Source organism: Diabrotica virgifera, chromosome 9, assembly GCF_917563875.1.
Source record: "Diabrotica virgifera virgifera chromosome 9, PGI_DIABVI_V3a".
Classification (NCBI taxonomy): Eukaryota; Metazoa; Arthropoda; class Insecta; order Coleoptera; family Chrysomelidae; genus Diabrotica; species Diabrotica virgifera.
The window spans coordinates 105,428,031-105,441,748 of record NC_065451.1 but is presented as its reverse complement, the minus strand read 5'-3'; the positions used below and the strand labels follow the sequence as shown (position 1 = coordinate 105,441,748).

Sequence of the window (13,718 nt, the reverse complement as noted above, 5' to 3'; positions counted from 1 at the left end):
CGAGAAAAAGATATTATTTTGAAATTATCGTATCCAAACAATGTAGGTTTAACAGAAAGAGTTAAATCTACACTGACATTTGGCGTGGACTTCCGTTATTATCAAAATGTTCGTTAATTTTTGCATTTTTTTAATCATTAATATACAGTTTCTGCTGTTGATTAATAAGTAATAAACATTTTGCGTTGTAAACTTTCTTTTTATTTTTTCAATAATTAATAAACATTTCCCAAAAACTTACAATGTCTCAATGCTCCCTATGACCTGTCTCAACGCTCGCTTACCTAGGGAGCGGTGAGACACTTTACACCATTTCATTTAGATACATCTAAACATTTTGAATAATATTTTGGAAGCATGAAAAAGTATGGCAAGATTAGCTAAATGACACAAAATTCAATTGCACTACATATTATCGTTAAATTGCAAATTCTATAATTTATAAAAAATAAAATTCATTTTTTGTCTTAAGTCTCCCTAGTCTCCCCTATTGTTTTCAAAGACACGAAATTTTCATCGATAGGGGATGAATCTACTGACAGGGGCTGCACAAAGCATTTATGTTTAATAGCTAGATACCGCCAAGATGATGGGTAAGTTTACAAAAATTATAATCTCAATTTTATGCATGTTTATAATTCACATAGTTCCTCCGCTGTATATTTGCACAAGTATCACATTATTCACGAACTATGTTTATATTACATCTCTTTCCTACCCACAGAAACTGAAATGATTAATTTACTCCGCAAGTCGATACAAATCACCATACATTAAACAAAGACAACTATAGAACGAGGGTCGGTGATTGATTTATCTACCGACAATTGTGTTGGTAAAAATCAAAGTCCCATAAGTCCAATTTTATGAAATTTTGAGATATCTGTGGTTTCGACTTGTTCCGCGTACTACTAACGATTTGTTATATATCAAATATTCATATGTCCTCTACTTTTATACTAAAATCTGTATTGAAAATGTAATTTTATTTCAAAATCAAGTAAGTCCAAGTGCAGTTTCGAATCAAACGTCCATATGTCCATCGCATCCAATCAGAAGCAAGAAGTGCATTATCACAGGGTGTGCGAGTCTGCGCATTTACCGTGGCTTTGACCGTTACACTATTTTCAATGGTATGTTTAGTGGCTAAGCATAACGTTTTTATTAAGTTTGTATCAAATTTTGAGGTGAAAATGGAAAACAAATTAGTTACAGTGGATCCTAAACATGCAAAGAAGAGAAATAGAAATAAATCCAAAGAAAAACATGCTCTCAAGGTGAAAAAAATGTAAGTAAAATACTGTGTTTTAAAGTTAAACTCCTTTTAAATAAACAGAGCCGTACTAGCGTAATATTATATTACTACAAAAGAAATGAAACTTTGTACTTTGTTAAATACCAGGTATTTCGTTGAGTTTATAAAAAAATTAAACTAGTACTTAGTTTTTATTTTAAATCGAAATATCAAAATATAAGAAATTTTGGGGTACAAGTTTTTGAAATATTTTAAGAATTCAAATTTTTGACGTTATATTGTTAAAATGTAACATTAATGTTGTTCTGAAGCTATTTCCTTGTGGCATTTTTACAATTAATTATTTTGGATGGGAAATAAGCCACAATTAAATGGAAAAAAATAATTTTATTAACGTTTCGACACCCAAATCGGGTGTCGTCAAAATACAAAATTTACTAATGTATTGCAAATGTTCAATGTATTGTTATGCAACTGTCTTTTTACGCGGTTGACTTTACTATTTTATTATTTATATTTTTTTAGGCACTAAGTTTAATTTTAGTTGACTTTATTTATTTTTTTGTAACTTACAACTAAACAAATGAAAAACAATGAATTTATATATTTTATTTTACAAACTACGATAAACACTTAACCTTAATTAATTCATTAGAAAATACTACACTAATTTTATACTTTACAAAATAACCACGGCTTTATTATAATTTATTTACTCGCGACGGCTACAAATTTATGATTAAACTAAAAATTCTAAAAATGTCTGGTTGTATAGTTACGTACAATTTCTACTGATTTCCAGAAACATCGAAAAGGTAAACATTATTTACAAAGCAATAAAAAAGGTCCAACATGGTTTCTAGATACGCCGATTAGTAAACAAGTTTCCTCTCGCCCTCAGACAGTTCTGGCGTTGACAGGGCCGGCCTGGGACCGTGACAGTATTTTAAATGTATTTATTTTTTCAGAATCCTGAGAAAACTAATAAATATTTTTGAAAAATTTAAACGCAGAATGAAAGATTACATAATGGCTGAGGGCCGAAAGTCCCTCAAAACTTCTATATAGTTTATGTTAATAAATTACAGGGGTAAAAATAAAAGAGGAAATTTAGTGTGATTTTTAATTGCAAATATTTCATTCAAAAGAAACTTTTTATTCATTCTAAGAGACTTTCGGTCCTTGGTAATAGCGTAATCTTTCATTCTGCGTTTAAATTTTTCAAAAATACTTATTAGTTTTCTTATAATAGCGCTACAGACATTGTAGGCCTAAAACTTCTAATTTCTGGATAATATTTCTCCATTCTTTTCAGTCCTCTGCACTCTTTCTCCAGTCCTTCACCCTGATTTCTTTTAAATCTCTCTCTCTCTCTCTCTCTCTCTCTCTCTCTCTCTCTCTCTCTGCAGCCTCTAACCATCTCTTCCTTGTGCGTCCTCGTCTCCTTCTTCCCAATTCTCTCTCGTTCAATATTCGTTTACTTTCTGGCATTCTAGTAATATGTTCCAGTTATCTAGCTCTTTGAGCTGATATTTTTGTCATTATTTTTGGTCTCCCATACATCCTCATTACTTCTTCATTTGTTCATCTCCTACAGATTTTCTCCGATATCTGTATACCTCCAAAAATATTTCTCAGGACCTTCCTTCCCCATATCGGTATCTTTTCTCGTCTTGTTGGTTCATTATCCACGTTTCACGCGCATACAACACTGTGTCGTATCATTTCATATATTCTGATTTTTGCGCTTCTTGATACATTTTTTGCTTTTAATACCGTGTTTAAGGGACCCACCGAGGGGTAAACCACTATTAGAAATCATTGTACATTTTTTGGGTAATCACCTGGCAATACATGGGAATCAACTTGGGAATCCATAGGAATCACATGGAAATCATGGGAATCACATAGAAATCCATGGGAATCACATAGAAATCCATGGGAATCACATAGAAATCCATGGGAATCACTTGGAAATCCATGGAAATCAATGTGGAAATCCATAGAAATAACCTCACTTTTTAATATCACTTGTGTTCACACATGTTTTAGCTGCCTTGTTTTTGTTTAGATTTTGTGGGTTTTTGAGTGTTTTTAGTGCTAAAAAATTACAAAACTGGTAAGTAATACTAATTCTTGAGTATATAATTTAAAAAATATGTGATTGTACCGACATTATCAGCATCTTTAGCTAATAATCTAGTTGAATTGTTTAGATTTGTTTGATTTGCATCTATGTAAATTTAAAGGGTCAATATTGCATTCACTGTATTTAAATTTATTAATTTGTATTTATTATTAACAAACCCAGCAAACATTCTGGCTTCTTTGATTTCCAACCAGGCCCTATAAATTTTACATTTTTAATGATAACTAATTTATACCTTTCTTGTTAGGACTAGCTGAACTAACATTACATAATAATTAAAATAAAATAAAATTATTATGAACAGTGTAAAAGTTAGAGAGTATGGCTTAAGTACGTCGTTGCAATCAAACTGTGCTCGAATCTGACAGCACTGTTATAATGTATCTAATAAGAATAGGTACTATATATACTCCGAGATATACTCGTAAAAAGGCATTGCTTTATTTAAGAGTTAGATTTGTTATTATTTTCAGGTTACTTACGATGGAATATATTAATGGTTTGTTAAAAAGTTTTGAAGCTGAAGTTCCCGCTCATCTCAAATCACTTCTTATATACAACGGATTTGATAATTTATATTCCCTTTCACAGTTTAATATTGATGAAGACATTGAGAGAATGGAGTGTTATGCAAGGGACGTCCTTTCAAAGGTATTGAAAGGAGAAGAAAAAAAAGCAATGTTTGGAATTGTCAGCGAAGAATGCTCTCTATTTAAAATTCCGGAAGGCCATAAAAAGCTTTTGCGCTTTGTAAAGGAAGAATCAGAAAAAAAAATTAAACTGCTAAAACGTCCACTTCTTTGTGAAAGGTGTGAAGGCTGTCCAGCTGAAAAAACTTTCCCCAAAAAGAGAAGAACAGTGACAAATAAAAGTACATCTCGATCTGAGAGTGGTAATGAAGGCGATGGTTTTTGTACTCCAAATGATGGTTGTGTTTCTCAAGATGAAGAGCAAGTTAATTATGCGATGCAGCATGTTTTAAATATTAGTCGAAGCTATATCGATAAATTTTCACGAAATGAATTCGACAAAGGCAAAATTAGTGAAGAACGATTACAAGATGTTTTAAATAATTCCAAAAACCTTAAAGTCAAAATGGATGGTGAATTTACTGCAAAAATATCTTGCCCTTTATGTACATTTATTTCTTCAGCCTATTCAGTGAAGAACTCCAAAACCGGAAGAAAATGGGTGATTTCAAACTTCCTGAGACATTATAAAATACATTTTAAAGATGATGGAACCAACTTAACTAAAAAATTAGCGATTAAACCGCAGAAACCCGAAATTCAGACCACTATACTTAACTTTATAAAAAAAGATGCTAATAAAAAATGTGACTTAAACCAAGATTTTGAAGATCCAAGAGGAAATCTCTTTGACCTAACCGATCCCAATACAGATTTAAATTATGGAGCTTAGACATCATCTGGATTGCACTTGGAATTGACTACTGAATTGAGTCAAAATGATTCGTTCATTGACCAAAATTACGAAATTCATGATGAGGCACAGCAAAATAATCCTAATGGGGTTTTTTTACACTATAACACAGACCTCGACACAGACTCTCCAACAGATAATCAATCGTCGAGTCAACTAAGAACAATTGTTGTTAATGATTTTTCTACTGAGGAACATCAAGGAGCCAGCCAAGTTGTAAATGATATCCCAGTATCTGAATTAGAGTATAATCGAGACAATTCATCTCCATTGGAAGATTTTTTCTTTCTTGACAATGTAGCGGAAATCAATCAAAGCAATAATGGTTCTGAAAAAGTAAAGTCTCCCAAAGCTAAATCTTTATTTGATGATAGCAATTCCAGAAGAGAAAGAAGCTTGCGCATATTAAATGAGTTACCATATCATCAAACACAAATAACAACTTTTCTAAATACCATAAATCATGCCATAGACACTAACCCAGAAGTTACAAACACCCTAAGTATCCTTACCGAAAATCAAGGCATTAATAAATTTAATTATGGCACCAAAGGCCTACTAAAATATCTATTAGACTCAGCAATAAGAAACTCTAAAAATAAATCAGGACACACAAATAAATTTGATGATGGAATGAAACGATTCTGGCTTTATATATTCATTAGCGCAGGAAGGATGAGTTATGAAATATTGCACTCAAATTTAAAAAATATACTGCCTTCTGTCACAACTATTCACAGACAACTAGAAGAAATGAATAATATATTAGAGGGTGAAGTGAGAATTGAAGACTTAAAACTTTATTTACAAAAGAGAAATTATCCACCCATAATTTTTATATCCGAAGATCAAACTGCACTCATCAAAAAAGTCCAATATGATTCAGCTTCAAATCAAATGGTTGGCTTTGTAGCACCTTTACAGGAACAGACGAGATTTCCTCGCATTAACAAATTCCCAGTTGATTCAGTTAGCGACATTGAAAATGCTTTTAAGAATAAAACATTAGCAATAAATGCATATATTTTTATGGCTCAGCCATTAGTAGATGGATCACCCGCATTTTGTATATCAATATTTGGCAGTGATAATAGATTTACCTCAGAAGATGTTTATAAACGATGGCAATATCTCATAAAGGAAGCAGGAAAACATGGAATTACAATTTTGGGCTTTTCAAGCGATGGTGACACTCGGTGCTTAAAAAGTATGAAAATTATATCGAAATTGTCATTTACTTCATTGAACCCTTACTCTCCCTATTTTCAGGTTAGTTATATAGTACTGTGATATTCTAAATTCATAATTTTATAAAACCTCAAAAATTTTTATTTTTTTTCTCACTATAAAACAATCTCGAAAACAATACATATTTTGCTCTACTATTCTATACTTAATTTGTAATTATTTTTAGGCGAATTACAATTTAGAAAATCCAGCAGTTTTTCAAGACACTATACATATATCAACGAAGCTTAAGACTCGTTTATTAAATGAAAATATTTCTATGAATATGGGAGGAAAACGAGTATCTATTGACAATATCCGGTACATAATTGAAAACTATCCTAGAGATAAACACTTATTATGCAAGAGCTTCCTTGAATGTAAGTATACTAGAATAAATTTGCTACTTACTTTTCTAATCAAGAATCTTCCAGAAAAACGTAAAAATATATCAATTTGTCAGCTTTATTCAAATTAAAGTCCCAACTAGATATATATGTATGTATGTATGTAGCTATGGTAGGACTATTATGCATTTGGCTGTATTACATAGATAATAATTTTCGGTCCACAAAACATTTTTGAGCTATGCACTGACACTTTTCTTTTTAGCTTCCGACAAAATGAACTTCAATGCAATAGACAAGTTAAGTTCTGAACATGTCACAAATATGCTTAAGGAAGTTCCCAACGCCGAAGCTACAAGGCAATATTTAATACTGACTCGCAACATATTGGATGCATTCTTGTTAAAAGAAATTAGTGTTGAAAGACGAGTATACCTAATTTGGTATTCAACTTTTTTCATGCGTATTTGGAAAGCCTGGCTAAAAAAAAATGGTGAAAATATCCAAAAGAATTTTATCACCACAAATGCCTATACATGCATAGAAATAAACGCTCATGGAATTATTTTAGTCATTGAAAAACTTCGGCAAAATGGAATTTCAGAAGCTTTTCTTCCATGGCTGTATAGCAGTCAGCCATGTGAAAAAGTATTTAGAGAAACTCGGTCCATGAGTAGCACATTTTCAACTATGATAAATTATACACTGCTGGATGTTTTAAGAAGATTAAAACGTATACAAGCTATGCACGAGATAAGCACAGACTTAGGTAAATAACATATTGGCTGCTAAAGTTATTTTAATTCTCGATTTGATCAATCCTTTATTTTCCAGGTCCCAATTTTAGATTCCCCAGGCAAGAAAACAAACGACTTGGAAATAATTCAAGTGTCTTTAAAGTAACTGAGTTTCCATCAACTGATGAAATGATTAACATAATTAAAAAGGCCCAAGAAGACGCACTATCTGACGCTAAAAAAATTGGGATGGAAATGAACAGGGATTGTTGTATAGAAATTAATTTACCGACTTGTGACAATCCGGAAGAGCAAGAAGAGGTGCAGGGAAGTATAATTATCACTGATACCATTTCAAAGGAACATGAGCCAGACCTCGAGCCAGACTTTTCTAATGAAGACCGGGAGTTTCTTGAATATACCTCTACATTTAATAATTATGACTCTTTACATTTGAGAGACTATACGGGTCAAAAGAAAGCACAAAAATCGTGTCTGTCAGTGACACTTAAAGACAAAAAAACACGAATTATAAAAAAATCTACTCTAATTTGGTTTTTTCAGGAAAAACAGGGTCGTTTATCAACCGACAGACTGCTCCGGGTAAAGGGAATGACAGTTAAAAATACGCATAAGGGGTTATCAAAAAAAAAACAGTTCAGGAAAAAGCCAGGCCAAGGACTTCAACCAGCAGGCAATATCAAAAAAAGAAAAATGTTTCGTCAACCTCATGAACGAGCTCATAAAGATAGTACATCTGAATCTCGATCTGAATCAGATGAGATTAGCTTAGAAAGTGAAACTTTGAGTGAAGATTTCTCTGACTTAGAAGATTGCCATAACGAAAGTACAAAAATGCCAGTAATTCAGCTAGAATCTTATTATGCTGTGTTTTATGATACACAATGGTATCTAGGGCGTGTCATCAACAGCTACAGCTCAGAAAAGTTTAAAGTGAAATTTTTACAACAAGACCTGGATACTTTTAAGTGGCCCAAAAAAGATGATATCCAAGATGTTCACAAAGAGTTTATATTTTATGGACCAGTTAGTCTAAGCGGAACTGAACCATTTTCTTTAAAAAGAAATGATTTGATTGCTATTAAACAGAAATACAAAACAATCAAATCCATCAAATCATTAAAAAATTAAACATATTTTTTTATGTTATTTATTATGTTAATAAAGCTACTTTGCTTAATTATTGGTTTTTAATTATTTTTATTATCGGTTTTAAATTTAAATCCTATAAAATAATAAAAACTGAAATGGGAATCATATGGAAATCCTTTGAAACCACATGGAAATCATATGGAAATCCTTGCAAATCATATGGAAATCCTTGGAAATCATATGGAAATACCTAGGAATCATATTGCAAAACCTAGAATTCCTTAGGAATCATCAGAAATAGTTGGGAATCATTAAGCAATGATTGCCAAATTTGGAAATCATTGTACAATTTTGAGGCTAGTGGTTTACCCCTCGGGACCCACAACTCTACTTCCCTTCAATACTCTTTTATCTATTTCTTTTTCTTCCCATCCAGTATTAGGTACAGTCTCTCCCAGGTATTCGAATTTTGATACTTCCTTTAATTCGTATTCATCCTCTTCTTTCATTTTTATATAGTTCTCCTCTTTCTTTATATCTCGTTTCATGACCATGTATTGAATTTTTCCTTGGTTGATTCTTAATCCATACCTTTTTGCTTCCGTTTCGAACTTTCGGAAGATTTTTTGGAGGTGTTCCTTTGTTCTTGTTAGGATGACTAGATCATCCGTGTAAGGTATAAACTGCTGTCTGATATTAAAAAAACTTTTCTTTAATTGTTATCCTGTTTTTTGTATTGTTGAGCGTCATTCTCACTAATTTAATTAGCTTTCCTGAAATACATCTCATTGCTTCATACAGCATATATCGGTCTACTGAGTCGTAAGCCTGTTTAAAATCAATGAACAACGTGCGCAGTCCCAAATTTTGTTCGTAGCTGTTGTTCTATATTAGTTTTCATAAACATATTTGATCTGTTGTTGATCTTCCTGGTCTAAAACCTCCTTGATATTCTCCAATGATCTTGTCACCGCATTTTTCAATCTATTTCGGATGATTTTTGCAAGTATTTTATAGGTCACTTCTAATAGCGATATTCCTCTATAATTTTCGCAATTTGTTTCATCACCTTTTTTATAGATTGGACAGAAGTGCGTTGTTCCATTGTTGCGGCATTGCCTCTTTTCGTCAGACTTAATATTAGTCGGAAAATTTTTTCTTGTAGCTTTTCTCCTAATGCTTTAAAAATCTCTGCCGGGATTCCGCTTTCTCTCTGTTCTTCTATTGCTTTTTTTATTGCTTTTATTACTTCTTTTATTTGTTCTGTGCTATCTTTTTGCTGTTGTTTTATTTCCTCGGGTTCCGCATGATTTTTTGCATTTAATAGTTCTTCAAAATACTCTGCCCATCTGTTCAATTTTTCTGATTCCCCTAAAAGCACACCGTCTTTACTTCTACAGTAACTTGTTTTACTCTGCAGTTCCTCGGGATTTTTTTTACTTCTTGGTAGAAACTTCTTATTTCCTTGTTTATGTACGATTCTTCTATTGTTTTCAACCGTTTGTCAAGATGTTCTCTTTTCTTTTTTCTGCAGATTTGTTTTACTTCTCTTCTTGCATTTTTATATTTTTCTGTCATATCATGTGTACTATTTTTGTCTTTTTCTATTTTTGCTTTATTTCTACTCATCAATGCTATCTTACAATCCTCGTCAAACCAGTCTCTTCGTTTCTCTGCTTGTACTTTTTCTAGACATAGTGCCGTTGCTTCTGTCATCGCTATCTGTATATTCTTCCATTATTCATCAATATCTTTTGTGGTCGGGTAATGAAGTCTTTTATTTATCTCTGCCACAAATATGTTTGCCGTTTTTTGTTCTTTCAATAATTCTATCTGGTATGTTAATCTTTATTTTGTCGCGCTTGGGTTTCTTGGTAGCTCTTGTTTAAGTTTTTCATCGTTAGAATATGATCGCTATTGGAATCTGCCCTTTGTAGTTTCTAGAATCGGTGATTGCTCTGATTAGTTTTCTTAGGATTCGAAAAAAATGAATACATTTAAAACACATTAAAAATTTTATTTTGTTTTAGATATTTTGCTCTGGGCCTACCGATGAAACCACGATGCGGACCCAATTCAGCTAAATTGCAATGTGGAAATTTAAATTCCAATGATGTGTTTTTTTTCCACAAGATTTTATAACACTGTGTCAAAAATTGAACAAGATAATTTTATTCTCAAAAACATTTCGGTCACAGCTACAAAGAAGAGTCGACCAAGGAATAATACTAGAAACCCGAGAGCATTCACTATTACTTATTTTGTTTTGCGAAATGTGAATAAAGTTCAAGTTCCTGTATGCAGTTCTGCATTTTTGGGTATATGAAAGATAAAGAGTTCGCGTGTACAGGTTGTTGCAAGAAGACATTTTAATACGGGTTTGATTGCCAAAGAAAATCGTGGAGGAGATAGGAAAAAGTTACTTTATTCATCAAGATGGGAAGCTGTGGAAAATTTCATCATGGGTTTTAAACCACTAGAAATGCATTACTGTCGTAATACAATAAAAGTACGACAATATCTACATTCTGATTTGAATATAAGAAAGTTATTTAAAATGTATAATGAACAAACTCCAGCAGACCTGGCAGTGAAAGAAGGCACGTTTCGAAACGTTTTCAATACTCGCTTTAATATTGGTTTTGGTAGTCCACGACAGGATGTTTGCTCAACATGCTTGCAACTTGGCGAGACAATAAAAGCAGAACAATCAAAAACGAAAAAACAGGAGCTTATAACACAACATCGTATTTATAAATTACGGGCTAAAGCATTTTATCGTTTGCTAGGAGAAGAAAATGACAATACAGTAACAGTGCCATTTGACTGCCAAAAGAATCTGCCACTCCCAAAAATTCCTGATCAGGCCACGTATTATTCACGTACAGTTGTCATAGGCTCCTCTCATTCGCCACTAAATATTGACACAGTTAGATCTTATATTTGGACAGAACATGAGTCAGGTAAAGGTTCAAATGAAATATGTTCTAGCGTATATCACTGCCTAAGTACAATACATTTAGAAGGTAAAACAGAGCTGAGATTGTTTGCTGATGGTTGCGGCGGACAAAATAAAAATTCGATGATTATCTGCATGGTAATGAAATGGCTCAGTACTGTACAAAGTGGTATAACTAAGGTTCACTTTATTTTTCCCGAACTGGGCATTCATTCCTACCTTCGGACCGCATATTTGCCCTTACAGAAAAACAAATCAGAAGAATAGACAAAATTGTAGATCCTACACAATATATAGACATAATGCAACAGAATGCGACTATATATCGGTTAATGGCAGATATTCCTGTTTATGACTGGAAAGAGCAGTGCAGAGAGTTTCTCAAATCTACACAAGCCTGGCATTTTCAAATTAAGAAATGCAAAAGAATTATAATAACCAAGCTACCACAGCGTATAACAGTAAGAGGCGAAATATCATACAGGAACGACATGAGTCAGGAAAAAACACTTCAGAAGCCTGGAAAACATTTAACTGGGATGAAACTGCAGCAGTTAACAAGGGAAACACTGTTAATGCAAATAAAATAAAAGATGTCAAAACTTTGCTTACGAAACATTACGGGGACCAGTGGCAAAGTTTTGAACAATTAAAATTCTATAAGAATATACTGTTCACTAATAACACCCCAGATCAATTTGGGAATGAAACTGGTTGTAAAGATAATGCACAAGATTTCATAGATATAGGAGACGTGGAAATCGAAGAAGTATTAGATTTTGTTTAAAATTAATTTCATTTTTTTATATTTTCTTTATTTCATTAAGTATTAGATTTGGTGTTTATAATTTGAAACATATAACATTTCTTTTTTCTTTATTATTTCATATTGTTTTATTTAATTTTGTTAACATTTTTCTCCATTAATAAAGATTATTTTTAAGAAACATGACTTTTAACCTTAGATTTCCCTCCTTGGGACTGTAATTTTTCCTTGCCGCTGGTGGGAGGGCTGAGTAATTGGTCTTGGTCCCTGATTATGTGAGGGGAGCACGACCAGTGAAACCAAACACAGTCTCAGCGTCCAGCGCCTGTGCACCGGGTCAGCGCCGGACGCTAAAAGACGCAGCAACTGAGGCGAACAGTTGCTGCGCCTTCGCCTTCAGCAACTGCAAATACCCTTCCCAGTCTTCATGGCTACTCTAAACCCCAAGTCATATCGCCCTCCTCAATAAACCTTTTCTCATCTTCGGAATGAGACATACCATCCGAATACGAGTAGCCGATTACTGACCCCATCCAAGCTCCTGTCCCTGTCCCTACACACCTACCACTTACCTAATCACCCTTAAGAGGAGTAAACCTCAAGAAAAAATCCCCAATATCACGGTGGAAGGCATCGTGCCAAAGATATGAGAGATGCGAGGGTCGGAGCATCGCGAACGATCCCTTCGGGATACCTGGCGACCTCCCTAAGTAAGACAGCCTTGGCGCGGTAAGGGCGCACTGCCGTGTCCGACGCATAGGACGTCCCTACTCGTGGGAAATTCATGGAAAACACAAAACAGAAAAAAGAAAAGGAGAAAAAGGAAGACGACCATAGGCAAATGGAACAGGACGACGCAAAGACACAAGACAACAAGACACAAGGAAAAGTTGAAACACAAGACCAAAGGAAACACAGAGAACAACAAGAACAAAGAGAGTTTGAAGAAGAACTCATAAGAGCATGCGAAAACAGAGTTAAAATAAATAGGTCAATTGAACCTATAAGACACTCAACCCTATTGGAAACTTAATGGACGAGAGGGAAAATGACCAGAAGCACGAAGATATAGAACATGAACCCTGGGCAGACAGTGTGTTAAAGTCCATACTGTTCGACGAGGACGAGGACCAGATCAAAACGTCTAAAAAAAGGAAAGCGGACAGCCTGGGAGCGACGAGAGGCTCAAAAAAGGCAAACGGGACGAGCTAGACGAGACAGACGGCGAAACGGATTTGAAGAAATTGAGAGAGATCCTGGAAATCCTGACTAGAAAGGGACCAATAAAGGGCGAAAGGAAGTGGAAGGCTGTAAATCTCCTTGGGGAGATTTACACCGGAAGCAAATCTAGCTTAAACCTGGAAAAGCCACGTACGGCGGAGGCATAGACGCCTGGCACGGTCCCCCGGGGCAGTCAAAATGGCGAGTCTCGAAGGCGTGGAGACATACGCTGATTTCCAGAGGCACGTCCGCTTTGACTGGCCCGACAGGATATACAGAAAGGCGAGAATAGAGGTCGGAAATCCGGTCGAATCGGAGGCTAATATTAAAGTGGTAGCCACCGAGCCGAATGATCCCAGTATGAACTTTTCTATCCAACGGCTGTACAGAGACAGGTATCCAACCCTGACAACACTAAAGGGCGACTACGAGGAGTTAGAACCCTCACACACAGTAAGGAACAACGGGGAAAGGGTCACCACAAACGAAAGGATTATCAAA

The 13,718-nt window shown here is 34.2% G+C and overlaps 1 protein-coding gene across 1 annotated transcript; it reads left to right on the top strand.

Annotated features, from left to right (window-relative positions):
* Positions 1-1,193: 1,193 nt before the first annotated feature.
* On the top strand, positions 1,194-10,355 carry LOC126891212 (uncharacterized). Its single transcript, XM_050660393.1, has 7 exons — positions 1,194-1,288; positions 3,878-4,595; positions 4,827-6,116; positions 6,262-6,454; positions 6,687-7,190; positions 7,256-8,205; positions 10,302-10,355. The coding sequence occupies exons 1-7, from the start codon at positions 1,194-1,196 to the stop codon at positions 10,353-10,355; spliced, it is 3,804 nt and encodes a 1,267-aa protein (XP_050516350.1).
* The last annotated feature ends 3,363 nt before the right edge of the window (positions 10,356-13,718 follow it).